This window comes from Nesoenas mayeri (assembly GCF_963082525.1).
Source record: "Nesoenas mayeri genome assembly, chromosome: 3".
In the NCBI taxonomy this organism is placed as follows: domain Eukaryota; kingdom Metazoa; phylum Chordata; class Aves; order Columbiformes; family Columbidae; genus Nesoenas; species Nesoenas mayeri.
This window is the reverse complement of record NC_137544.1, coordinates 24,998,893-25,026,548: the sequence shown is the minus strand read 5'-3', so window position 1 is coordinate 25,026,548 and position 27,656 is coordinate 24,998,893. Positions and strand designations below refer to the sequence as shown.

Genomic DNA, 27,656 nt, shown 5'->3' with positions numbered 1-27,656 from the left:
TTTTCCAGTAAGGGTGGTGAAACACTGGCACAGGTTGCCCAGAGAGGTGGTAGATACCCCGACCCTGAAGACAGCCAAGGTCAGGCTGGACGGGGCTCTGAGCAGTCTGATCTAGTTGGAGATGTCCCTGCTCATGGCAGAGGGTGTCGGACTACCTGTTTTTAAGGTTCCCTTGCAACCAAAACTATTCTAGGATCCTGTGAAGCTGCGGTCACCAGGCCTGAGGGAGGGAGGGGGCGGGCAGGCTGCCCAGCACCGCCCCCGAGAGCAGCAGCCGGGGCCGCTGAGGGGCGGGCCGGGCCGGGGGTTGGGTCGGGCAGTGTGCGGTGAGTCGGTGGGGCCGGAGATCGGGCGGCGGGGCGGTGCCTACTGTCAGCGGCGGGCTGGGGGCCTGCTGCGGGGGGCGGCGGCTGCGGGGGGCGGCGGCTCCGCGGGGCGGCGGCGGAAGTGGGCCCGCTGTGAATTGCTGCTGCGGAGCGCGGCCTGTGGCGGGGCGCAAGGTGGGCAGCTGCTCCGCGGGCTGATCGCCGGCCGTGGGACCGTGTGCTGCCGCCTCTGCGGAGCCGCAGGAGTGCGATTGGCGCCGTGGCGGGGTGTGGAGGGAAAGGGGGCAGGACAGGGCTGCCTGTCCTCTCGGGCCACCCGCGCAGGGGTCGGAGCCCGCGCACCGGGGCTGGGTCCGCCAGCCGGGCCCCTGCCGGGAGGGCGGAAGGCGGGTGCGCGGCAGAGCGGCCGTTGCTCCGGGAAGGTGCTTGAGCGCCCTGCGGCGCTGGCCGGGGGGGGTGTCTGGGGTGACCCCACCTGCTCCCCGGCAGCAGGAGCCCAGGCCGGGGGGTGGGTGTGCGCGGAGCGGGGTTGCGTTTGGCTCTGGGTGGGATCAGAAGGGAATCTGAACCTGAGTTGCTGTTTGGAGTTAAAGGTTTCAAAATCTCTCGGGGTCATTTGCCGTTCACCTCGTTCAAACGCTCCTCCTAGCCCACGTGGTGGAAGGAAGGCATTTTGAGCCCAGGCTTGGCCTGAATCCTGGTAGGAAGCACACACTGATTAGCAATTAGTCTTAAGACTGCCTCGAGAGCAAGCCGGGCCCAACGCAGTCCGAGGTGTGTGCTGCAGGGCCACCGTGCTGGAGCAGCCCTGGGCAGCTGTGTGTGAGGAACAAAGCATTGTGAGGAGCTGCTTTGGGGTCCACGTCCAATTAGGAAGAGTGTTTAAGATCTGGCAGCCAGTTCTGAGCTTGCTGTTAATTTCACTTAACTTGTTTCTCATTGAAAGGGTGGTGCCTGAATTATTTTGGACAAAGTGACTCTTTAGTACAGTGATCACAGTGGTAGCTGTTACTCTGTCAACTACCTGGCTGAGGTCCAAGGAAGGTCAGATCCACCAGAACATCAGGAAGGTTTCTGATTTCTTTTCAGGTCCATTGTTGCTATTTAAGAAGTATAATTTACCAGCTTGGGCACTCTTTTATGACTCATTGCTTTACAAAGGGGTATTCAATGCAGAGCAGTAATAGTGTCACCAAAGTACTTTGCAACCCTGTGTAAGCATTCGGTCCTTAAGCAGTGCAGTTTTAGGAAAATGTAAGATTTTTTGGTACCTGAGCAAGAAGACTCAAGCCTTGGCCAATCCCTACATGAAACCGTGATGAACAAGTACGAGTTATGTTGATATCTGAACTTTTTGCCTGTGTTGGTATCTGAACTTGCTCTGTTCTTCAGCTTTCCTGGCTGTTTGAAGTGGAGCGCTGAGCTCTGGCAAGCAGGGCTCTGGCTGGGCTCATCCTTATGAGCTCTACCTCTGCTTCAGGGAGAGGTCAGGGAAGTTTGTTCTTTCTGCTTATGCTGGCCTGTCCTTGCAGTGCTGGGTAAAGAACTGCCTGGGTGGCTGGGCCAAAGGGGTTGTGGTGAATGGAGCCAAATCCAGTTGGTGGCCGGTCCTGAGTGGTGTTCTGCAGGGTTCAGTACTGAGCCCGGTTCTGTTTAATATCTTTATCAATGATCTGAATGAGGGGATTGAGCACACCCTTAGTAAGTTTGCAGGTGAAACCAAATTGGGTGGGAGTGTTGGTCTGCCGGAGGGTAGGAAGGCCATACAGAGGGATCTGGACTGGCTCGGTCATTGGGCTGAGGCCAGTTGTATGAGGTTCAACAAGGCCAAGTGCCGGATCCTGCACTTGGGTCACAACAATCCCAGGCAGCGCTACAGGCTCGGGGAACAGTGGCTGGAAAGCTGCCTGGCAGAGAGGGATCTGGGGGTGTTGGTTGACAGGGGGCTGAACATGAGCCAGCAGTGTGCCCAGGGGGCCAAAAAGGCCAACAGCGTCCTGGCTTGTATCAGGAATAGTGCGGCCAGCGGGACCGGAGAAGTGATCAACCCCTTGTACTCAGCACTGGTGAGGCTGCACCTCAAATACTGTGTTCAGTTTTGGGCCCCTCATCATAAGAAAGACATTGAGTTGCTGGAGAGAGTTCAGATGAGGGTGATGAGGCTTGTGAGGGGTCTAGAGCACAAATCCCTTCTCTAAATGCCTTGTTTATGTGCCCTGTTGCTGTTCAAGAATTAGAACTCCAGCTGGGCATGCAGCAGCACTAGACCGGATGCCAAGTCTGAACTCTCAAGACATAATCAAGTCTTTATTATCAAGCACATATCTATGTGTCAGGAGAACTTTGTTGGAAGAGGCTGAGGCATTTGGGGTTATAAGCATTGCCAGGGATTGGTGGAAGCTTAGCAGTGTTTTTGAAGACCTGTATTTTGGACTGAGGTACCAGATTTCTTCGGTGAGTCCAGCCAACACAAAGGAGTTTGGTGAAGATGGCCAGGGATGCAGTCTCTCCTCTCACTGCTGTGCTATTTATGTGTGCCTCTTCATTGGTGTCTTTAGAATTATGGCCAAAGTTTCCATTTTGTGGCTCAATTACATACTGTGCAGTCTATGCAAGAAGCATGTAAACAGACAGCGTGTCTGCCTGCGCAGGGACCCCACCTCCCTAGTAGCTGCTACTGCAGTGACGTATGTACACCCCCACGCAATCCCTGCAGCTGCTACCTCTGCATGCTGATGAGCAGGATGGGCTTTTCAACATTAAAATGGAATTACTGGGAGCTGGTTGGTACATCACTTGCCTACACACCTGTAACAGGTCAAAATGTAGTTAGTATTACCACCTGTAAATTAAGGACTGTGGGTGAATTAGATTTTTTTAAGATCCTTCTGCAAAGTTTTCCTCACAAAACTGGTTTTTTTTTCTTCATGAATCAGTTATTTCAAACCTTGCGTATGATCTTAGCAGCATTTTGCATGCAGGTTACAAATACTTTATCTCTTGAGAATGAAGTGTCATGGAAGAAACAAGCAACCTGTTTTGCAGACTCAGGGTAAGGCAGACGTGGTTTATTTCTACACCAGCAGGACAGAACACAGAGAGACAGAGGTTCATGTTCTATTGATTTTAAAACAAAAATATTAGGGCTTATATAAATGTACAGCAGACAAAACCTGTCTTGTGAGGGGGCCTGATGTGGCACAGCAGCATCTGCGTAGAAGGAAACTTTGTTTCAGTAGATGTCAGTAACCAAATCTGACATTAATATTGTCATGACAGATGTGTAGAAAATAGGAAATTGAGAAAAATACTGGAAAATGAACCTGCCAGGGAGAAAACAGAAGAACAAGCTTCCTTACCAGATTGCTTGTTCTCCAGCATTCCCCCGTGCCTCTCCTGCACAGCAGACTGCAAAAGGACAGTGAATTATTTATTTCTGTTAGGGTGCAACCAGATGAAGTAGTTTTCAACTGAATATGCTCTGCATTTTGTCAGAGGTGATTTATCTTTTATATCTAATAAGATTTGTAGCTTTTTGGCTATGACCTGCAAACACTGAATCTCATCTTTGTCCATCTGAAGCCAAGAGTGTGCTTAGGTACAGCCATAACTCAAACAGTGAGTGCTAGTGAGCTCTGTAAGCAAGTGCACCCTTACGCTCTAAGCAGACATAGAACTGAAGTAGAAAACATCTTTATGTGAGTTATTCACAAGTGTGTATAAGGTAAGGCCCTCCTGTAATATTTTATCACTTTTGTAACCAGAGGTTAAAAAAAAAAAAAAAAGCATTGCTTAGCATCAGCAAGCCTTCCGGCCAGCAGAACAAGAGTAAATCTTCTGAAAATAGAAGTGCGGGAAAACTTCTAGCATACCCTATTTGTAGCTTAATTCTGTAAGAAGCATGAAAAACTGTTAAAAGCAATTGCATTGCCCACTGGCACAGGGCACACGTTGGCTGACACTGTGGTGACAGACAGCACAAGCAGTTTAACAAGCATGTTCCAGGCTCCATGGAGGAAGAGGCCTGGAGGTCACTGTTGGGAGAAGGCAGACAAATACAGACTCCTGGTTCTTGGTGTGTAAGTCTTCCTTTCCATACCTACCATATTTTACAATGGAACAGAACTCTGCATGAGAATATTGCGGGAAAGTAAAGACGTGGGAAAGCAAGATGTCTGGTTCCAGCCACCTGGATGATAAAGGAAGATCAACACTAACGTGACCATCTGCACAGTCAAAGAAGAAATTGTACTAACATAATGAGATCATAGCACCTAGTCGAAATATAAAGGGCCTTGGACGGGTTGTGCTGAAGTACGTTTCTCATAACTGTAAAGAGTGATAGCCCAGGCTCGTGAGAATGGTATCTCGGGCCGGATAACTGCCCCCAAGTACATGTAATGCGTGAATGTCCTTGAGCCTGGTCTGTGGATGAGTGGGAACGTAACTGAAACAAGCATAACATGAGTGTGGTGTGGTTTTAATAACAATTATTGCTAAAACATCTTAGTCCAGGCCCGTATCTGTAAATCCTATAGATTGTCAATGGCTAATACAGAAGGCCTCAGCCTGGCTCAGCTTTCTGCTCTGCTTGGCTCTGCGCTCCTTCCTGAACAAGATCTCTGCCTGTGTGTGCATCTCTGTCTGCATCCTGGTGTGCATCGTTCCTCATCACCACAAATGTTTTATGTCCTTGCTTGAGAAGTGACTGTTTTCCCCTCTGGGCTCCTGGAAATGCTGATATTTGCTGTTAGCACAGGGTTTTTTAAGAGCTGGCACAGATGTTCGCAATGATCATGACCTCTTGTGAGTCTCACATTTGTACACAGCATGACACAGGAATTGATTTTCTGTAGTTTATAAGTGACTAAAGTGATCTATTTTTTTCAATTTGTATATGAGATAGGAGTTTCCCATTGGCAGAGAGCCATGTGCGATTTTTTTGTAGGGAGGGGCTAGAGACCTACGTAATCTCAAGGCAAAGCTGCTGAGAGCTTAGAGTGAATTACACCAGCTACGAGGTAAGGTTTTTGGATTTTGGACATGCATAGGGAAATAGTGTACCTGAAACTAAGGCAGTGACTGGGTTTTATGGATTAAATGTTTGTAGGTACATTTTTACCGACATTATTGTGTCCATCAAATGTTAAATTATTAATCAACTGCTTTCTAGGTGAACAGATTTAAGAACAAGAAAATTAAATCTCAGAATTGTGGAGTGCTTCCTCTCACCCTTGTCTCCCTGTTGTAGGGAAGAGGACGTTATTTACAAGGCGAATATATTTTTGGTAGCCATTTGCTTGTGCTGCTGTTAATGCTTCAGCTTTATCGTTGACATGATGTTAATAACTGTGAAGCCGTTAGAAACCAGGCACGTCTACATGTTTGCTGCTGATGTGCACGCACTGGTTCTGAAGCGGGGGGCTGAGAGTCTGTCTAGAAACCGTTATTGCTTTAAATTCTAGCAAAGAATTAAAATTAACCAAGCAGATACTGCACCTTGGTTCTGTCTGTGGTAAAGGCAAATCTAACGTTACCAGAGTCAAAATCAAATTCCACATCTTTGGGTGCTTGCCTAAAGAAATAAGAGGAGCAGGGAGCGTTGCAAATGAGATTGAATGCTTACGATGGCGTAAAAAACCCCTAAACCCTTTATATCACTTTATAATGCAGCATAATAGCTAGTGGAGAAAACACAGTAATTGCTGATTTTCTATTGTATACCTGGTTGAACAGTAAACTGTATCCTGAGATAATGCCAAAATAAATAGAGCAGTATATCTCGCACAGCGTTCTTTTTGGTCAGCGCAGAATGCTTTGGGATTCCAAGAGGTTTTAATTTGCTTGTTTTCTGACACAGGCCAATTGCAGAGTACTGCTTAACTAAACTACTTATGCAAAAGACATCTTAAGGCAAAATGACAATGTGTAGCACCTCAGTATAGTTTTGTACTATACTAATTTGAAGACATTCTTCGACCATAAATTGGTTTCAAACAAGGCAACTTTGAACAATGCTTAAGAACCAGTTAAAGACTCAAAGCCAGCATTCTGAATCCTTATCTTGCAAATCTTACTTCTTTATTTCGAACAGTAGGAAATCAAGCACATAGAAACATGGCTGCGAAACCCAAGCTGCACTATATCAATGAACGAGGCCGAATGGAACCGATACGGTGGTTACTGGCAGCAGCCGGGATTGAGGTTTGTCTTTCTTTTTTATTCTAGGAGTGTGTGACAAATACATATTTTCACTGTTCCATATAAAAAACATGAGTGACTGGAAGTTTCAGGCTCTGTCTTTAGGGCATTGCTGACCAAGCCAACAATGACCACCCGCTTACCCATAAGCAGGAGGGCTTAGGCTTCCCATTTTACTTCCAAGCATCATGTGTCAAGCCTACCGGTAGCACCATAAATGCCTCTGCCCTGTAGCTAGTGACAGAAAAAAATTATAGTCACAGAAGAAGAACTTCTGATCACAAGGGTCCAGGACTTTTAACTCCAAAGGCCGCCAGTTAAATCCCAGTGTTCAAAATAGCAAAAAATTATTATGCCTATTAACATGCAGCTCATCCCTGAAGTTACTGAATATCGTTAAAAAAACCAGTAATTGTTTTTACCTCTTACAATTTCTGATATTAAATGGCAGAGGGAGTGATTTAAGTGCTGTGAGTTTTTGTCATGGTGATGGGCACTGTGCAGAAAGCCTCATGGGGCACATCATCTCTTCTCTTTGTCCTTTTTCCAACTTGTGGCCAAGGACCTATAACACAGTCCTGCTTGCAATGTGAATTTACTTATCCCCTCCTCTGCCTGCACCATCTCTTGCCAGCACCGACAACAGAAGTGGCGCGGTCCTCGATTGCTCGGCAGACAGTTTTGTGCTTTTTCAGTCACCTCAGCTTTACAGAAATCTTGCCTGCACAAAAATATGAATCACATGGGAGAGGGAAGAGGAGACAATGTGACAAAGGCAGAAGAAATTTTTAAAGATATTGCTTCCCCCAAACACAGCTCTTTGTGTTCTCACTGTCTCTTGCAAAGCAGAAGCCATTGATAAAACATGAAACGTGCAGTGACAACGTAACTTTTCTTCTCTATTTCCTGCAGTTTGACGAATGTTTTGTGAAAACAAAGGATGACCTGCTGAAGTTAAGAACGGGTGAGTTTCCTTCACTTGTTGATATTTTTTTAATAATAATACCAATAGCTGCCTTAAAAAGCCTACAGAGTCTTATGTCTCTTAAAAAGAAAAATGAGATTAGATTGTACATGGGGTAACACAGCTGCACCCTGCAGTGTTACGTGGCATCATCCACCCAGTTGTTTCAGACTTCACTGAATCACAGAAGGGCTGAGATCAGAAGGGACCTCTCAAGATCATCTGCCCCAACCCCCTCTTCCAGCAGGACCACTCCACAGTCTCTCTGGACAGCCCATGTCCATGTTGGGTAACTCTCACAGTAAAAAAGCCTTTGCTGAAGTCCAGGCGATTGACTCTCCTGTGTTTCAGTTTGTGACCATGCCTCCCATCCTGCGACAATACAGATTTTTGTCATCAGGTCGTCCTGAAATTCATTTGTGTTTTAGGTTGCCGACAAAGCTTTTGTGTTACAATCTGTATGAAGCCAGAGTTCCACATTTCTGAGCTTAACCTGTACCTCCGATGCATTCCTGTTTCCCATGGCAGCTTCTCACTTTGCTGTCTTTGTCTTCCATCCTGTGCACGTGACACTCACATTATGAGAGGAAGTGGAGAGCGAGGTACCAATCTCTTCTCCCTGGTATCCAGTGACAGGACGCGTGGGCATGTTTCAGAGCTGCACCAGGGGAGGTGTAAACTGGACATTAGGAGGCATTTCTTCACCAAGAGGGTGGTCAAACAGTGTAAGAGGCTCCCTAGAGTGGTGCTTGATATTCCAAGACTGTCACTGTTTAAAAGGCATTTGGGCTATGCTCTTAAAAACATGCTTTAACTTTTGGCCAGCCCTGGCGTGCTCAGGCAGTTGAACTAGATTATTGTTGTAGGTGCCTTCCAGCTGAAATTATTCTGTTTACTCCAAAGGAAATTACATGTCTGTGTCGTTCCAGTCCACTTGTCTTTTCAAAGATGCCCGAGCCAGGGTTGGCATTTGCAGTCCTGCTCCCCTTTAGGAGAAATGACTGGATCCCCCTTCCAGCTTTCAGAGAGTTTTTTGAGACACAAGCCTAAATGAAAAAGGGCCCTTAATAGCAAGCAATGTCTCTGCATGCTTGGCATACACTGGAAAACTTCTTTAGTTTGAGGGTGCCGGAGCACTGACCGGAACAGGCCGTCCAGAGAGGTTGTGGAGTCTCCAGAGAAGGAGACCTGCCTGGACACATTCCTGTGCAATCTGCTCTGGGTGAACCTGCTTTAGCCGGTAGGTTGGACTAGGTGATGTACAGAGGTCCCTTCCAACCCCAACCATTCTGTGATTCTGTGATACAAAGATGGATGTAGCTGATCAGTTGAGTCCAGAGATATGATTCCATAAGGAAAATACTCTGACTTGCTTCTCTGATCCATTCCTGGGGGTATTTTGTCTTCTTCCTTGCCAGAATAAGGCTTCTGCAGACCAGTAAGGGATGTACATGGCTCCAGTCTCACACCAAGTGATGTTTGGCTCTTGTCAAATATCAATATTTCCTGCTTCACGCCTGTACAGATGCATGTCATTGTGTAAAGTCAATACAGTAGTCACAAATACATTATGTGCATTTATATTCTCATCATATGTTTTCCAGCCCTTAAAGAGTACAGATTTCCATAATACCAAAGCATGACAGAAAACAGGTCATTATAGGTGAGATCCTTCAGTTCTTCCCATCTGTATTAACCTCCATGAAAATCATCTGAGTTAGGGCTGTGCGGTGCAGGACTTGTCCTTTTTCACTGTCCGACTGCTGAAAGTTCTGCACTTGGCTGCTTCCTCAGAATTGAAAAAACTTTAAGTTATTAACATGTCCCTGAAAGGTGGTTCTTGGTTTCATGGTAAGCATTTTCCATCCGTGCTATGGGAATGGGGAAGGTTGCCACCAAAAGGGTTATCAAGCCCTGGAACAGGCTGCCCAGGGAAGTGGTTGAGTCACCAGCCCTGGGGTTATTTGGAAGACATGTAGATGTGGTGCTGAGGGACATGGTTTAGTGGTGACTTTGGCACTGCTAGGTTAATGGTTGGACTCAAGGATATTAAGGGTCTTTTCCAACCTAAATGATTCTATGATTCTATGTTTCTAATTAAAAATAGTATGTGTGGTTACTTTGCCAAACACCCACTAATGGTTCTCATTCAGAGACTGAATGTCTCCTTGTCTTGTCCTCTTTTCCCTAGATGGATTTCTGCTGTTTCAGCAAGTGCCCATGGTGGAGATCGATGGGGTGAAGATGGTGCAGACCAGAGCCATCCTCAACTACATAGCAGCAAAGTACAACCTCTACGGGAAGGACCTGAAGGAGAGAGCCCTGTACGGTAGCAGTACCACCTTTGTTTGTTAGACTGCAGTCCGTCCTACCTCTCTGTGTAACACAGGAATATCCCAGCTCGCAGTGAGATTCAGGGTGACAGAGCAGTTTTTCACGTGGCACGTGCTGACTGTGGCTGCAGGTGATGTTGCAGCAGCAGCTCAATTAGGTGGGCGGGATGGAGCAAAGGAGTTCATGAAGGCCCAAGGTCAATACAGTCATCAGATGAAAGCAGTTGGGAGTACAGAGGGCAGACTGTCTCACTGGCACAGCTTTGCGCTTTCTCCTGCAGTTGTCAGCAGCAGGGATTTTCACCACATCAAGTTCAGAGAAATGTCTTTGATGGAAACAAAAGCCTTCTCTCTAATAACAACCAGTAATCAGAATTAGAATTATTAACTGGTGATTAAAGGACACGACTCTGAAGGCATGTGGTTTCACTTGAAGTATTTTGAAATGCCTCAAGTTAATTAGCACAGGTTAATATATTTTAGGATCTTGTTTAGGAACTATATAGACCCGCTGTGTAACTTGCCGTGTCCGATTGGACTTCTAGCACAAGTTTGGAGGACACACATGCCAGTTGTGTACTCAGGTTCAAATAAACCCACTTCATACAGGTAAGTATCGCTTGTAGTGAAAAATGGGCATGGTGCAGTCCTCTAGTTTTTGGTGAGGCACTTGGCACTTGTCTTTTGTCACACTCTCCCTTTTCGCCCCGAAGCTACTGCAATCGGGGGGAACTGCTCCAAGCTGCGCATGCTGGATAGAAGAGGTGGAGAGTGAAGTTATTGCTGGTAGATGTCGTGCTATTCAGACCTACTGTGTTTGACTTGACCAGCTGAATATCTTCATTTCAGAATTGATATGTACGTGGAAGGATTATTTGATCTGAATGAGTTACTCATGACCTCTGATTACCTACCAGCGGATGAAAAGGAGCAACAATTAGCCACTGCTTTGGACAAGGCCGCAAACAGATACTTCCCAGTCTTTGAGAAGGTAGGTGACAAAGATGTAGCAGCTTAGTTAATATTGTTTTCCTGAAACTCCATCCTGGATCTACACGCTTTTATTGAGTAAAACAGGGAACAAAATTTGCCACTTTAAGATATAAATGCTATGTTTTTTGTGAGACTGGGACAAGGATGGAGACAGCACGCTACAGAGAGGACACACAGCACTACAAATCTGGGAGAGATGCAGAGCTGCAAAACTCAGGAAACACTGAGCCCCCAAACGTCCATGTTTCAGTCTGGACGTTGCTTCAGACAAAAGACGCTACAGCATCAGCTTTTACATAAAGTTTGCTCCTAGTGTGCAGAACTCCCTGTACCATACATGCTGTGTAGTGCCTGACAGCTTCTTCTGTAGTAAAATGAAGAATACATTAGCTGGGTGTCAAGACCACGAGGCACAAGTTACATGAGGAGAGCTCTCAAGGCAGTATTGCCAAAACTCAAGAGGAAACAGGTGAGAAGTCATGGAGCTGCCCATAATTTGAAAGAATCCAAGATACTCTTACTATACCCTGTGCTGAACTTAAGCCTGATGTAAATTTTGTAGGCATTTGCACAGATGGTTTTATCCCATAAAGTTTAGCTTTCAACACAGCAGCGCTGATTCCATGAGCTACAGAACTGAGGGCAAGAGAGATACAACTGAGCTGCCAGAAAGCGCAAAAGAGAAAGGATTGGTAAATTATGCAAGGATGACAGTGTGGTCAGATCATTGCTTTGCACTACAGTTGTTCTTACTGCATTTTCTTCTTTCAAGGGTAACTCCATGGCGTTTACGACCTTGCTTTGCAGAAAAACAAAAAATCACATCTGCTTCTGGTTCTCTGTTTTTAGGTTTTGAAAGACCACGGACAAGACTTTCTTGTTGGCAACCGGTTTAGCAAGGCAGATGTGCAACTACTTGAAGTCCTTTTAATGGCAGAGGAACGCAAGCCTGATATCCTTGCCCAATTTCCTCTCTTGCAGGTAACCGAATGGACAGTTTTAATGGACAGTGAATCAAAGCCGAACCACTGATTTAAACTGGCTGAGAAATATGGGGGCGTGGGAGGGTGAGGAAAGAAATGAAAGACAAAACCAAACATTCAAAGTACTTTTAGCTGGCCCCAAATACTGACAGTTATTGCTACTTGCTGTCACTGTAGCCACAAAAATGTAAGAGGGTGAAGCATGTAGATTCTTTTGCACATGGATCAATGCACAATGTTAGTTTTAGAGCATGGATAACATTTAAATGTCTGACAGTTACCGTAGTTCTTAAGCACAGTGCTGTTTTGGTTTTGTTTTGTAGAGTTTCAAAGCAAGAATAAGCAATATCCCCACAATAAAGAAATTCCTGCAGCCTGGCAGCCAGAGGAAGTCACTGCCACGACAAGAAGATATACCAAACATCATGAAAATTTTCGAGTGAGCAGCAACCTAACCCCACAGAAACTCTATTTCATTGTCTTTGTGTTTTCTGAAGTGAATTTTTGATCCCTCCTTCCTTAGCTACAGCACTGCTTTTAGCCTACCACAAACATTTCCAATGTAAATCTGCAGGAGCATGCCAGCAAATGAAATAGTTCACTGAATTAAGGGGTACACTGGACAACAAAAATGTCTTCAATTACTTAAGAGAATACCTGAAATAAAGTCTTACTATTGACAATGAAGACCAGTTTGTTTCATGACTTCTTGCTGCTGCTTACACACCTAAGGGTTCTCTGGTTCTGTCTTCCTGGCATTCCCAAGAGCTGCTGGAAAATGAAGAGACTTTTTAGCCCAAACAGTGGGTGATGCATGTGTTCTGGGAAATGCCAGGCAGAGCCTGCAGGTTCTAGTTTCATAGGGATGACAGCTTTGGATTCAGCTTTCCTCTGAACTTGGAGTACACTGGGACCAGAGGCCTTACTGCACCTCTGTTTTGTCACTAGACATTTAAACTCTTGTAGCTTCACCAATATTTCCTTTCACAAAAGGTCTAATACAGAAGCTAAAAGCACTTTGCACCACTTTGTTATGTCACTTTATATTAAACTCAGTGAAATATAAGTTGCATGTGAGTTGTACCTTATAATCACTTATATCAGTCTCTACTACTGAGAGGATAGCAAGACAGTTGAACACATAAATATGTGTATTATGTAAGACGAAATCAACAACGTATGCAAATGCAACAGCCAGTACACTAAAACCAACTAATGGTCTAGTAGTGGCAGTTTTAGGGTGGGCAAACTCAGGGCACTAAAACTCTTGCTAAGGCAAACAGTTTCTTTAAAAGCAATATCATGAAGCTAGAATCAGTTTTTAGCATCAAGAAAGGAAAAAACACAATGTTTTTCTGCAGCAGAGCACATATCACTCAGCGTTGTTGGAAGAGCTGTTTCCCTCTTGCCTCACTGAAGCATTCGGGCAGCACTTGCAGCTGCTGGGCACTGTCAGAAACTCAAGGCAGAAACCTTGGCTGTGGCTGCCAACTCTCTGCCGTGTGAGTCCCTGCACAGCCCAGTGGTTTTAGGAGCCCGTGCACGCACCCCAGCGTTTGGCCACACAGACCCAGAGTCCCTGGCACGCCAACAGCTTGGCAGCCCTTGCGCAGGGGCTGTGGCCCAGGCCCTTTCCCCACTCACATCATCCCTGTGACCCTCTCACCGCTGCCTCAGGGGCCTCAAATCCTTTCTCCAGCCCCCCGTGCCCCGGCTGCCGTGTCCCTCTGAGGTGCAGCCCCAGCACTCCATTTGCCTCCAAGCCAGCCCCACGGAGAAAGTCACTTCACAAGCCTTCGGGGACAAGCCTGAGGTGGCTTTTCCCGCAGCTACACTTGCAGGGCTTAGGGATGCAGCTTAGCTGCAGGACTTAACTGGCCCTTGGTGAAATTTTCCAGTAAGGGTGGTGAAACACTGGCACAGGTTGCCCAGAGAGGTGGTAGATACCCCGACCCTGAAGACAGCCAAGGTCAGGCTGGACGGGGCTCTGAGCAGTCTGATCTAGTTGGAGATGTCCCTGCTCATGGCAGAGGGTGTCGGACTACCTGTTTTTAAGGTTCCCTTGCAACCAAAACTATTCTAGGATCCTGTGAAGCTGCGGTCACCAGGCCTGAGGGAGGGAGGGGGCGGGCAGGCTGCCCAGCACCGCCCCCGAGAGCAGCAGCCGGGGCCGCTGAGGGGCGGGCCGGGCCGGGGGTTGGGTCGGGCAGTGTGCGGTGAGTCGGTGGGGCCGGAGATCGGGCGGCGGGGCGGTGCCTACTGTCAGCGGCGGGCTGGGGGCCTGCTGCGGGGGGCGGCGGCTGCGGGGGGCGGCGGCTCCGCGGGGCGGCGGCGGAAGTGGGCCCGCTGTGAATTGCTGCTGCGGAGCGCGGCCTGTGGCGGGGCGCAAGGTGGGCAGCTGCTCCGCGGGCTGATCGCCGGCCGTGGGACCGTGTGCTGCCGCCTCTGCGGAGCCGCAGGAGTGCGATTGGCGCCGTGGCGGGGTGTGGAGGGAAAGGGGGCAGGACAGGGCTGCCTGTCCTCTCGGGCCACCCGCGCAGGGGTCGGAGCCCGCGCACCGGGGCTGGGTCCGCCAGCCGGGCCCCTGCCGGGAGGGCGGAAGGCGGGTGCGCGGCAGAGCGGCCGTTGCTCCGGGAAGGTGCTTGAGCGCCCTGCGGCGCTGGCCGGGGGGGGTGTCTGGGGTGACCCCACCTGCTCCCCGGCAGCAGGAGCCCAGGCCGGGGGGTGGGTGTGCGCGGAGCGGGGTTGCGTTTGGCTCTGGGTGGGATCAGAAGGGAATCTGAACCTGAGTTGCTGTTTGGAGTTAAAGGTTTCAAAATCTCTCGGGGTCATTTGCCGTTCACCTCGTTCAAACGCTCCTCCTAGCCCACGTGGTGGAAGGAAGGCATTTTGAGCCCAGGCTTGGCCTGAATCCTGGTAGGAAGCACACACTGATTAGCAATTAGTCTTAAGACTGCCTCGAGAGCAAGCCGGGCCCAACGCAGTCCGAGGTGTGTGCTGCAGGGCCACCGTGCTGGAGCAGCCCTGGGCAGCTGTGTGTGAGGAACAAAGCATTGTGAGGAGCTGCTTTGGGGTCCACGTCCAATTAGGAAGAGTGTTTAAGATCTGGCAGCCAGTTCTGAGCTTGCTGTTAATTTCACTTAACTTGTTTCTCATTGAAAGGGTGGTGCCTGAATTATTTTGGACAAAGTGACTCTTTAGTACAGTGATCACAGTGGTAGCTGTTACTCTGTCAACTACCTGGCTGAGGTCCAAGGAAGGTCAGATCCACCAGAACATCAGGAAGGTTTCTGATTTCTTTTCAGGTCCATTGTTGCTATTTAAGAAGTATAATTTACCAGCTTGGGCACTCTTTTATGACTCATTGCTTTACAAAGGGGTATTCAATGCAGAGCAGTAATAGTGTCACCAAAGTACTTTGCAACCCTGTGTAAGCATTCGGTCCTTAAGCAGTGCAGTTTTAGGAAAATGTAAGATTTTTTGGTACCTGAGCAAGAAGACTCAAGCCTTGGCCAATCCCTACATGAAACCGTGATGAACAAGTACGAGTTATGTTGATATCTGAACTTTTTGCCTGTGTTGGTATCTGAACTTGCTCTGTTCTTCAGCTTTCCTGGCTGTTTGAAGTGGAGCGCTGAGCTCTGGCAAGCAGGGCTCTGGCTGGGCTCATCCTTATGAGCTCTACCTCTGCTTCAGGGAGAGGTCAGGGAAGTTTGTTCTTTCTGCTTATGCTGGCCTGTCCTTGCAGTGCTGGGTAAAGAACTGCCTGGGTGGCTGGGCCAAAGGGGTTGTGGTGAATGGAGCCAAATCCAGTTGGTGGCCGGTCCTGAGTGGTGTTCTGCAGGGTTCAGTACTGAGCCCGGTTCTGTTTAATATCTTTATCAATGATCTGAATGAGGGGATTGAGCACACCCTTAGTAAGTTTGCAGGTGAAACCAAATTGGGTGGGAGTGTTGGTCTGCCGGAGGGTAGGAAGGCCATACAGAGGGATCTGGACTGGCTCGGTCATTGGGCTGAGGCCAGTTGTATGAGGTTCAACAAGGCCAAGTGCCGGATCCTGCACTTGGGTCACAACAATCCCAGGCAGCGCTACAGGCTCGGGGAACAGTGGCTGGAAAGCTGCCTGGCAGAGAGGGATCTGGGGGTGTTGGTTGACAGCGGGCTGAACATGAGCCAGCAGTGTGCCCAGGGGGCCAAAAAGGCCAACAGCGTCCTGGCTTGTATCAGGAATAGTGCGGCCAGCGGGACCAGAGAAGTGATCAGCTCCTTGTACTCAGCACTGGTGAGGCTGCACCTCAAATACTGTGTTCAGTTTTGGGCCCCTCATCATAAGAAAGACATTGAGTTGCTGGAGAGAGTTCAGATGAGGGTGATGAGGCTTGTGAGGGGTCTAGAGCACAAATCCCTTCTCTAAATGCCTTGTTTATGTGCCCTGTTGCTGTTCAAGAATTAGAACTCCAGCTGGGCATGCAGCAGCACTAGACCGGATGCCAAGTCTGAACTCTCAAGACATAATCAAGTCTTTATTATCAAGCACATATCTATGTGTCAGGAGAACTTTGTTGGAAGAGGCTGAGGCATTTGGGGTTATAAGCATTGCCAGGGATTGGTGGAAGCTTAGCAGTGTTTTTGAAGACCTGTATTTTGGACTGAGGTACCAGATTTCTTCGGTGAGTCCAGCCAACACAAAGGAGTTTGGTGAAGATGGCCAGGGATGCAGTCTCTCCTCTCACTGCTGTGCTATTTATGTGTGCCTCTTCATTGGTGTCTTTAGAATTATGGCCAAAGTTTCCATTTTGTGGCTCAATTACATACTGTGCAGTCTATGCAAGAAGCATGTAAACAGACAGCGTGTCTGCCTGCGCAGGGACCCCACCTCCCTAGTAGCTGCTACTGCAGTGACGTATGTACACCCCCACGCAATCCCTGCAGCTGCTACCTCTGCATGCTGATGAGCAGGATGGGCTTTTCAACATTAAAATGGAATTACTGGGAGCTGGTTGGTACATCACTTGCCTACACACCTGTAACAGGTCAAAATGTAGTTAGTATTACCACCTGTAAATTAAGGACTGTGGGTGAATTAGATTTTTTAAGATCCTTCTGCAAAGTTTTCCTCACAAAACTGGTTTTTTTTTCTTCATGAATCAGTTATTTCAAACCTTGCGTATGATCTTAGCAGCATTTTGCATGCAGGTTACAAATACTTTATCTCTTGAGAATGAAGTGTCATGGAAGAAACAAGCAACCTGTTTTGCAGACTCAGGGTAAGGCAGACGTGGTTTATTTCTACACCAGCAGGACAGAACACAGAGAGACAGAGGTTCATGTTCTATTGATTTTAAAACAAAAATATTAGGGCTTATATAAATGTACAGCAGACAAAACCTGTCTTGTGAGGGGGCCTGATGTGGCACAGCAGCATCTGCGTAGAAGGAAACTTTGTTTCAGTAGATGTCAGTAACCAAATCTGACATTAATATTGTCATGACAGATGTGTAGAAAATAGGAAATTGAGAAAAATACTGGAAAATGAACCTGCCAGGGAGAAAACAGAAGAACAAGCTTCCTTACCAGATTGCTTGTTCTCCAGCATTCCCCCGTGCCTCTCCTGCACAGCAGACTGCAAAAGGACAGTGAATTATTTATTTCTGTTAGGGTGCAACCAGATGAAGTAGTTTTCAACTGAATATGCTCTGCATTTTGTCAGAGGTGATTTATCTTTTATATCTAATAAGATTTGTAGCTTTTTGGCTATGACCTGCAAACACTGAATCTCATCTTTGTCCATCTGAAGCCAAGAGTGTGCTTAGGTACAGCCATAACTCAAACAGTGAGTGCTAGTGAGCTCTGTAAGCAAGTGCACCCTTACGCTCTAAGCAGACATAGAACTGAAGTAGAAAACATCTTTATGTGAGTTATTCACAAGTGTGTATAAGGTAAGGCCCTCCTGTAATATTTTATCACTTTTGTAACCAGAGGTTAAAAAAAAAAAAAAAAGCATTGCTTAGCATCAGCAAGCCTTCCGGCCAGCAGAACAAGAGTAAATCTTCTGAAAATAGAAGTGCGGGAAAACTTCTAGCATACCCCATTTGTAGCTTAATTCTGTAAGAAGCATGAAAAACTGTTAAAAGCAATTGCATTGCCCACTGGCACAGGGCACACGTTGGCTGACACTGTGGTGACAGACAGCACAAGCAGTTTAACAAGCATGTTCCAGGCTCCATGGAGGAAGAGGGCTGGAGGTCACTGTTGGGAGAAGGCAGACAAATACAGACTCCTGGTTCTTGGTGTGTAAGTCTTCCTTTCCATACCTACCATATTTTACAATGGAACAGAACTCTGCATGAGAATATTGCGGGAAAGTAAAGACGTGGGAAAGCAAGATGTCTGGTTCCAGCCACCTGGATGATAAAGGAAGATCAACACTAACGTGACCATCTGCACAGTCAAAGAAGAAATTGTACTAACATAATGAGATCATAGCACCTAGTCGAAATATAAAGGGCCTTGGACGGGTTGTGCTGAAGTACGTTTCTCATAACTGTAAAGAGTGATAGCCCAGACTCGTGAGAATGGTATCTCGGGCCGGATAACTGCCCCCAAGTACATGTAATGCGTGAATGTCCTTGAGCCTGGTCTGTGGATGAGTGGGAACGTAACTGAAACAAGCATAACATGAGTGTGGTGTGGTTTTAATAACAATTATTGCTAAAACATCTTAGTCCAGGCCCGTATCTGTAAATCCTATAGATTGTCAATGGCTAATACAGAAGGCCTCAGCCTGGCTCAGCTTTCTGCTCTGCTTGGCTCTGCGCTCCTTCCTGAACAAGATCTCTGCCTGTGTGTGCATCTCTGTCTGCATCCTGGTGTGCATCGTTCCTCATCACCACAAATGTTTTATGTCCTTGCTTGAGAAGTGACTGTTTTCCCCTCTGGGCTCCTGGAAATGCTGATATTTGCTGTTAGCACAGGGTTTTTTAAGAGCTGGCACAGATGTTCGCAATGATCATGACCTCTTGTGAGTCTCACATTTGTACACAGCATGACACAGGAATTGATTTTCTGTAGTTTATAAGTGACTAAAGTGATCTATTTTTTTCAATTTGTATATGAGATAGGAGTTTCCCATTGGCAGAGAGCCATGTGCGATTTTTTTGTAGGGAGGGGCTAGAGACCTACGTAATCTCAAGGCAAAGCTGCTGAGAGCTTAGAGTGAATTACACCAGCTACGAGGTAAGGTTTTTGGATTTTGGACATGCATAGGGAAATAGTGTACCTGAAACTAAGGCAGTGACTGGGTTTTATGGATTAAATGTTTGTAGGTACATTTTTACCGACATTATTGTGTCCATCAAATGTTAAATTATTAATCAACTGCTTTCTAGGTGAACAGATTTAAGAACAAGAAAATTAAATCTCAGAATTGTGGAGTGCTTCCTCTCACCCTTGTCTCCCTGTTGTAGGGAAGAGGACGTTATTTACAAGGCGAATATATTTTTGGTAGCCATTTGCTTGTGCTGCTGTTAATGCTTCAGCTTTATCGTTGACATGATGTTAATAACTGTGAAGCCGTTAGAAACCAGGCACGTCTACGTGTTTGCTGCTGATGTGCACGCACTGGTTCTGAAGCGGGGGGCTGAGAGTCTGTCTAGAAACCGTTATTGCTTTAAATTCTAGCAAAGAATTAAAATTAACCAAGCAGATACTGCACCTTGGTTCTGTCTGTGGTAAAGGCAAATCTACCGTTACCAGAGTCAAAATCAAATTCCACATCTTTGGGTGCTTGCCTAAAGAAATAAGAGGAGCAGGGAGCGTTGCAAATGAGATTGAATGCTTACGATGGCGTAAAAAAACCCTAAACCCTTTATATCACTTTATAATGCAGCATAATAGCTAGTGGAGAAAACACAGTAATTGCTGATTTTCTATTGTATACCTGGTTGAACAGTAAACTGTATCCTGAGATAATGCCAAAATAAATAGAGCAGTATATCTCGCACAGCGTTCTTTTTGGTCAGCGCAGAATGCTTTGGGATTCCAAGAGGTTTTAATTTGCTTGTTTTCTGACACAGGCCAATTGCAGAGTACTGCTTAACTAAACTACTTATGCAAAAGACATCTTAAGGCAAAATGACAATGTGTAGCACCTCAGTATAGTTTTGTACTATACTAATTTGAAGACATTCTTCGACCATAAATTGGTTTCAAACAAGGCAACTTTGAACAATGCTTAAGAACCAGTTAAAGACTCAAAGCCAGCATTCTGAATCCTTATCTTGCAAATCTTACTTCTTTATTTCGAACAGTAGGAAATCAAGCACATAGAAACATGGCTGCGAAACCCAAGCTGCACTATATCAATGAACGAGGCCGAATGGAACCGATACGGTGGTTACTGGCAGCAGCCGGGATTGAGGTTTGTCTTTCTTTTTTATTCTAGGAGTGTGTGACAAATACATATTTTCACTGTTCCATATAAAAAACATGAGTGACTGGAAGTTTCAGGCTCTGTCTTTAGGGCATTGCTGACCAAGCCAACAATGACCACCCGCTTACCCATAAGCAGGAGGGCTTAGGCTTCCCATTTTACTTCCAAGCATCATGTGTCAAGCCTACCGGTAGCACCATAAATGCCTCTGCCCTGTAGCTAGTGACAGAAAAAAATTATAGTCACAGAAGAAGAACTTCTGATCACAAGGGTCCAGGACTTTTAACTCCAAAGGCCGCCAGTTAAATCCCAGTGTTCAAAATAGCAAAAAATTATTATGCCTATTAACATGCAGCTCATCCCTGAAGTTACTGAATATCGTTAAAAAAACCAGTAATTGTTTTTACCTCTTACAATTTCTGATATTAAATGGCAGAGGGAGTGATTTAAGTGCTGTGAGTTTTTGTCATGGTGATGGGCACTGTGCAGAAAGCCTCATGGGGCACATCATCTCTTCTCTTTGTCCTTTTTCCAACTTGTGGCCAAGGACCTATAACACAGTCCTGCTTGCAATGTGAATTTACTTATCCCCTCCTCTGCCTGCACCATCTCTTGCCAGCACCGACAACAGAAGTGGCGCGGTCCTCGATTGCTCGGCAGACAGTTTTGTGCTTTTTCAGTCACCTCAGCTTTACAGAAATCTTGCCTGCACAAAAATATGAATCACATGGGAGAGGGAAGAGGAGACAATGTGACAAAGGCAGAAGAAATTTTTAAAGATATTGCTTCCCCCAAACACAGCTCTTTGTGTTCTCACTGTCTCTTGCAAAGCAGAAGCCATTGATAAAACATGAAACGTGCAGTGACAACGTAACTTTTCTTCTCTATTTCCTGCAGTTTGACGAATGTTTTGTGAAAACAAAGGATGACCTGCTGAAGTTAAGAACGGGTGAGTTTCCTTCACTTGTTGATATTTTTTTAATAATAATACCAATAGCTGCCTTAAAAAGCCTACAGAGTCTTATGTCTCTTAAAAAGAAAAATGAGATTAGATTGTACATGGGGTAACACAGCTGCACCCTGCAGTGTTACGTGGCATCATCCACCCAGTTGTTTCAGACTTCACTGAATCACAGAAGGGCTGAGATCAGAAGGGACCTCTCAAGATCATCTGCCCCAACCCCCTCTTCCAGCAGGACCACTCCACAGTCTCTCTGGACAGCCCATGTCCATGTTGAGTAACTCTCACAGTAAAAAAGCCTTTGCTGAAGTCCAGGCGATTGACTCTCCTGTGTTTCAGTTTGTGACCATGCCTCCCATCCTGCGACAATACAGATTTTTGTCATCAGGTCGTCCTGAAATTCATTTGTGTTTTAGGTTGCCGACAAAGCTTTTGTGTTACAATCTGTATGAAGCCAGAGTTCCACATTTCTGAGCTTAACCTGTACCTCCGATGCATTCCTGTTTCCCATGGCAGCTTCTCACTTTGCTGTCTTTGTCTTCCATCCTGTGCACGTGACACTCACATTATGAGAGGAAGTGGAGAGCGAGGTACCAATCTCTTCTCCCTGGTATCCAGTGACAGGACGCGTGGGCATGTTTCAGAGCTGCACCAGGGGAGGTGTAAACTGGACATTAGGAGGCATTTCTTCACCAAGGGGGTGGTCAAACAGTGTAAGAGGCTCCCTAGAGTGGTGCTTGATATTCCAAGACTGTCACTGTTTAAAAGGCATTTGGGCTATGCTCTTAAAAACATGCTTTAACTTTTGGCCAGCCCTGGCGTGCTCAGGCAGTTGAACTAGATTATTGTTGTAGGTGCCTTCCAGCTGAAATTATTCTGTTTACTCCAAAGGAAATTACATGTCTGTGTCGTTCCAGTCCACTTGTCTTTTCAAAGATGCCCGAGCCAGGGTTGGCATTTGCAGTCCTGCTCCCCTTTAGGAGAAATGACTGGATCCCCCTTCCAGCTTTCAGAGAGTTTTTTGAGACACAAGCCTAAATGAAAAAGGGCCCTTAATAGCAAGCAATGTCTCTGCATGCTTGGCATACACTGGAAAACTTCTTTAGTTTGAGGGTGCCGGAGCACTGACCGGAACAGGCCGTCCAGAGAGGTTGTGGAGTCTCCAGAGAAGGAGACCTGCCTGGACACATTCCTGTGCAATCTGCTCTGGGTGAACCTGCTTTAGCCGGTAGGTTGGACTAGGTGATGTACAGAGGTCCCTTCCAACCCCAACCATTCTGTGATTCTGTGATACAAAGATGGATGTAGCTGATCAGTTGAGTCCAGAGATATGATTCCATAAGGAAAATACTCTGACTTGCTTCTCTGATCCATTCCTGGGGGTATTTTGTCTTCTTCCTTGCCAGAATAAGGCTTCTGCAGACCAGTAAGGGATGTACATGGCTCCAGTCTCACACCAAGTGATGTTTGGCTCTTGTCAAATATCAATATTTCCTGCTTCACGCCTGTACAGATGCATGTCATTGTGTAGAGTCAATACAGTAGTCACAAATACATTATGTGCATTTATATTCTCATCATATGTTTTCCAGCCCTTAAAGAGTACAGATTTCCATAATACCAAAGCATGACAGAAAACAGGTCATTATAGGTGAGATCCTTCAGTTCTTCCCATCTGTATTAACCTCCATGAAAATCATCTGAGTTAGGGCTGTGCGGTGCAGGACTTGTCCTTTTTCACTGTCCGACTGCTGAAAGTTCTGCACTTGGCTGCTTCCTCAGAATTGAAAAAACTTTAAGTTATTAACATGTCCCTGAAAGGTGGTTCTTGGTTTCATGGTAAGCATTTTCCATCCGTGCTATGGGAATGGGGAAGGTTGCCACCAAAAGGGTTATCAAGCCCTGGAACAGGCTGCCCAGGGAAGTGGTTGAGTCACCAGCCCTGGGGTTATTTGGAAGACATGTAGATGTGGTGCTGAGGGACATGGTTTAGTGGTGACTTTGGCACTGCTAGGTTAATGGTTGGATTCAAGGATATTAAGGGTCTTTTCCAACCTAAATGATTCTATGGTTCTATGTTTCTAATTAAAAATAGTATGTGTGGTTACTTTGCCAAACACCCACTAATGGTTCTCATTCAGAGACTGAATGTCTCCTTGTCTTGTCCTCTTTTCCCTAGATGGATTTCTGCTGTTTCAGCAAGTGCCCATGGTGGAGATCGATGGGGTGAAGATGGTGCAGACCAGAGCCATCCTCAACTACATAGCAGCAAAGTACGACCTCTACGGGAAGGACCTGAAGGAGAGAGCCCTGTACGGTAGCAGTACCACCTTTGTTTGTTAGACTGCAGTCCGTCCTACCTCTCTGTGTAACACAGGAATATCCCAGCTCGCAGTGAGATTCAGGGTGACAGAGCAGTTTTTCACGTGGCACGTGCTGACTGTGGCTGCAGGTGATGTTGCAGCAGCAGCTCAATTAGGTGGGCGGGATGGAGCAAAGGAGTTCATGAAGGCCCAAGGTCAATACAGTCATCAGATGAAAGCAGTTGGGAGTACAGAGGGCAGACTGTCTCACTGGCACAGCTTTGCGCTTTCTCCTGCAGTTGTCAGCAGCAGGGATTTTCACCACATCAAGTTCAGAGAAATGTCTTTGATGGAAACAAAAGCCTTCTCTCTAATAACAACCAGTAATCAGAATTAGAATTATTAACTGGTGATTAAAGGACACGACTCTGAAGGCATGTGGTTTCACTTGAAGTATTTTGAAATGCCTCAAGTTAATTAGCACAGGTTAATATATTTTAGGATCTTGTTTAGGAACTATATAGACCCGCTGTGTAACTTGCCGTGTCCGATTGGACTTCTAGCACAAGTTTGGAGGACACACATGCCAATTGTGTACTCAGGTTCAAATAAACCCACTTCATACAGGTAAGTATCGCTTGTAGTGAAAAATGGGCATGGTGCAGTCCTCTAGTTTTTGGTGAGGCACTTGGCACTTGTCTTTTGTCACACTCTCCCTTTTCGCCCCGAAGCTACTGCAATCGGGGGGAACTGCTCCAAGCTGCGCATGCTGGATAGAAGAGGTGGAGAGTGAAGTTATTGCTGGTAGATGTCGTGCTATTCAGACCTACTGTGTTTGACTTGACCAGCTGAATATCTTCATTTCAGAATTGATATGTACGTGGAAGGATTATTTGATCTGAATGAGTTACTCATGACCTCTGATTACCTACCAGCGGATGAAAAGGAGCAACAATTAGCCACTGCTTTGGACAAGGCCACAAACAGATACTTCCCAGTCTTTGAGAAGGTAGGTGACAAAGATGTAGCAGCTTAGTTAATATTGTTTTCCTGAAACTCCATCCTGGATCTACACGCTTTTATTGAGTAAAACAGGGAACAAAATTTGCCACTTTAAGATATAAATGCTATGTTTTTTGTGAGACTGGGACAAGGATGGAGACAGCACGCTACAGAGAGGACACACAGCACTACAAATCTGGGAGAGATGCAGAGCTGCAAAACTCAGGAAACACTGAGCCCCCAAACGTCCATGTTTCAGTCTGGACGTTGCTTCAGACAAAAGACGCTACAGCATCAGCTTTTACATAAAGTTTGCTCCTAGTGTGCAGAACTCCCTGTACCATACATGCTGTGTAGTGCCTGACAGCTTCTTCTGTAGTAAAATGAAGAATACATTAGCTGGGTGTCAAGACCACGAGGCACAAGTTACATGAGGAGAGCTCTCAAGGCAGTATTGCCAAAACTCAAGAGGAAACAGGTGAGAAGTCATGGAGCTGCCCATAATTTGAAAGAATCCAAGATACTCTTACTATACCCTGTGCTGAATTTAAGCCTGATGTAAATTTTGTAGGCATTTGCACAGATGGTTTTATCCCATAAAGTTTAGCTTTCAACACAGCAGCGCTGATTCCATGAGCTACAGAACTGAGGGCAAGAGAGATACAACTGAGCTGCCAGAAAGCGCAAAAGAGAAAGGATTGGTAAATTATGCAAGGATGACAGTGTGGTCAGATCATTGCTTTGCACTACAGTTGTTCTTACTGCATTTTCTTCTTTCAAGGGTAACTCCATGGCGTTTACGACCTTGCTTTGCAGAAAAACAAAAAATCACATCTGCTTCTGGTTCTCTGTTTTTAGGTTTTGAAAGACCACGGACAAGACTTTCTTGTTGGCAACCGGTTTAGCAAGGCAGATGTGCAACTACTTGAAGTCCTTTTAATGGCAGAGGAACGCAAGCCTGATATCCTTGCCCAATTTCCTCTGTTGCAGGTAACCGAATGGACAGTTTTAATGGACAGTGAATCAAAGCCGAACCACTGATTTAAACTGGCTGAGAAATATGGGGGCGTGGGAGGGTGAGGAAAGAAATGAAAGACAAAACCAAACATTCAAAGTACTTTTAGCTGGCCCCAAATACTGACAGTTATTGCTACTTGCTGTCACTGTAGCCACAAAAATGTAAGAGGGTGAAGCATGTAGATTCTTTTGCACATGGATCAATGCACAATGTTAGTTTTAGAGCATGGATAACATTTAAATGTCTGACAGTTACCGTAGTTCTTAAGCACAGTGCTGTTTTGGTTTTGTTTTGTAGAGTTTCAAAGCAAGAATAAGCAATATCCCCACAATAAAGAAATTCCTGCAGCCTGGCAGCCAGAGGAAGTCACTGCCACGACAAGAAGATATACCAAACATCATGAAAATTTTCGAGTGAGCAGCAACCTAACCCCACAGAAACTCTATTTCATTGTCTTTGTGTTTTCTGAAGTGAATTTTTGATCCCTCCTTCCTTAGCTACAGCACTGCTTTTAGCCTACCACAAACATTTCCAATGTAAATCTGCAGGAGCATGCCAGCAAATGAAATAGTTCACTGAATTAAGGGGTACACTGGACAACAAAAATGTCTTCAATTACTTAAGAGAATACCTGAAATAAAGTCTTACTATTGACAATGAAGACCAGTTTGTTTCATGACTTCTTGCTGCTGCTTACACACCTAAGGGTTCTCTGGTTCTGTCTTCCTGGCATTCCCAAGAGCTGCTGGAAAATGAAGAGACTTTTTAGCCCAAACAGTGGGTGATGCATGTGTTCTGGGAAATGCCAGGCAGAGCCTGCAGGTTCTAGTTTCATAGGGATGACAGCTTTGGATTCAGCTTTCCTCTGAACTTGGAGTACACTGGGACCAGAGGCCTTACTGCACCTCTGTTTTGTCACTAGACATTTAAACTCTTGTAGCTTCACCAATATTTCCTTTCACAAAAGGTCTAATACAGAAGCTAAAAGCACTTTGCACCACTTTGTTATGTCACTTTATATTAAACTCAGTGAAATATAAGTTGCATGTGAGTTGTACCTTATAATCACTTATATCAGTCTCTACTACTGAGAGGATAGCAAGACAGTTGAACACATAAATATGTGTATTATGTAAGACGAAATCAACAACGTATGCAAATGCAACAGCCAGTACACTAAAACCAACTAATGGTCTAGTAGTGGCAGTTTTAGGGTGGGCAAACTCAGGGCACTAAAACTCTTGCTAAGGCAAACAGTTTCTTTAAAAGCAATATCATGAAGCTAGAATCAGTTTTTAGCATCAAGAAAGGAAAAAACACAATGTTTTTCTGCAGCAGAGCACATATCACTCAGCGTTGTTGGAAGAGCTGTTTCCCTCTTGCCTCACTGAAGCATTCGGGCAGCACTTGCAGCTGCTGGGCACTGTCAGAAACTCAAGGCAGAAACCTTGGCTGTGGCTGCCAACTCTCTGCCGTGTGAGTCCCTGCACAGCCCAGTGGTTTTAGGAGCCCGTGCACGCACCCCAGCGTTTGGCCACACAGACCCAGAGTCCCTGGCACGCCAACAGCTTGGCAGCCCTTGCGCAGGGGCTGTGGCCCAGGCCCTTTCCCCACTCACATCATCCCTGTGACCCTCTCACCGCTGCCTCAGGGGCCTCAAATCCTTTCTCCAGCCCCCCGTGCCCCGGCTGCCGTGTCCCTCTGAGGTGCAGCCCCAGCACTCCATTTGCCTCCAAGCCAGCCCCACGGAGAAAGTCACTTCACAAGCCTTCGGGGACAAGCCTGAGGTGGCTTTTCCCGCAGCTACACTTGCAGGGCTTAGGGATGCAGCTTAGCTGCAGGACTTAACTGGCCCTTGGTGAAATTTTCCAGTAAGGGTGGTGAAACACTGGCACAGGTTGCCCAGAGAGGTGGTAGATACCCCGACCCTGAAGACAGCCAAGGTCAGGCTGGACGGGGCTCTGAGCAGTCTGATCTAGTTGGAGATGTCCCTGCTCATGGCAGAGGGTGTCGGACTACCTGTTTTTAAGGTTCCCTTGCAACCAAAACTATTCTAGGATCCTGTGAAGCTGCGGTCACCAGGCCTGAGGGAGGGAGGGGGCGGGCAGGCTGCCCAGCACCGCCCCCGAGAGCAGCAGCCG

At 46.3% G+C, this 27,656-nt stretch overlaps 2 protein-coding genes across 7 annotated transcripts; both read left to right on the top strand.

Moving 5' to 3' along the window:
* The first annotated feature begins 278 nt into the window (after positions 1–278).
* Positions 279–12,449, top strand: LOC308039610 (glutathione S-transferase-like). Of its 4 annotated transcripts, XM_080343045.1 has the most exons (8): positions 453–500; positions 5,275–5,347; positions 6,421–6,530; positions 7,440–7,491; positions 9,683–9,815; positions 10,674–10,815; positions 11,667–11,798; positions 12,124–12,449. In XM_080343045.1, the coding sequence occupies exons 3-8, from the start codon at positions 6,444–6,446 to the stop codon at positions 12,241–12,243; spliced, it is 666 nt and encodes a 221-aa protein (XP_080199171.1). In that variant the 5' UTR covers positions 453–500; positions 5,275–5,347; positions 6,421–6,443; the 3' UTR covers positions 12,244–12,449. The 4 variants fall into 4 exon arrangements, with proteins under 4 accessions (XP_080199170.1, XP_080199173.1, XP_080199171.1 ...); XM_080343044.1 differs by lacking the exons at positions 453–500; positions 5,275–5,347 and adding an exon at positions 279–326; XM_080343047.1 differs by lacking the exons at positions 453–500; positions 5,275–5,347 and adding an exon at positions 304–326 and having other exon boundaries at positions 6,424–6,530.
* Positions 12,450–13,971: 1,522 nt separating this feature from the next.
* On the top strand, positions 13,972–26,141 carry LOC308038502 (glutathione S-transferase-like). Of its 3 annotated transcripts, XM_080341126.1 has the most exons (8): positions 14,132–14,190; positions 18,964–19,036; positions 20,110–20,219; positions 21,129–21,180; positions 23,372–23,504; positions 24,363–24,504; positions 25,356–25,487; positions 25,813–26,141. In XM_080341126.1, exons 3-8 carry the CDS (start codon positions 20,133–20,135, stop codon positions 25,930–25,932), a joined length of 666 nt encoding a protein of 221 aa, XP_080197252.1. In that variant the 5' UTR covers positions 14,132–14,190; positions 18,964–19,036; positions 20,110–20,132; the 3' UTR covers positions 25,933–26,141. The 3 variants fall into 3 exon arrangements, with proteins under 3 accessions (XP_080197251.1, XP_080197253.1, XP_080197252.1); XM_080341125.1 differs by lacking the exons at positions 14,132–14,190; positions 18,964–19,036 and adding an exon at positions 13,972–14,016; XM_080341127.1 differs by lacking the exons at positions 14,132–14,190; positions 18,964–19,036 and adding an exon at positions 13,976–14,016 and having other exon boundaries at positions 20,113–20,219.
* Positions 26,142–27,656: the final 1,515 nt, after the last annotated feature.

Bases quoted from the DNA above. Each gene is read 5' to 3' on its own strand.
- LOC308038502 (XM_080341125.1), top strand. From the start codon at position 20,133: ATGGCTGCGAAACCCAAGCTGCACTATATCAATGAACGAGGCCGAATG. The intron at 21,181-23,371 runs GTGAGTTTCCTT...TCTTTTCCCTAG, and splicing joins CCTGCTGAAGTTAAGAACGG to ATGGATTTCTGCTGTTTCAG. The intron at 23,505-24,362 runs GTACGGTAGCAG...TCTTCATTTCAG, and splicing joins GACCTGAAGGAGAGAGCCCT to AATTGATATGTACGTGGAAG.
- LOC308039610 (XM_080343044.1), top strand. From the start codon at position 6,444: ATGGCTGCGAAACCCAAGCTGCACTATATCAATGAACGAGGCCGAATG. The intron at 6,531-7,439 runs GTTTGTCTTTCT...TATTTCCTGCAG, and splicing joins TGGCAGCAGCCGGGATTGAG to TTTGACGAATGTTTTGTGAA. The intron at 10,816-11,666 runs GTAGGTGACAAA...CTCTGTTTTTAG, and splicing joins ACTTCCCAGTCTTTGAGAAG to GTTTTGAAAGACCACGGACA.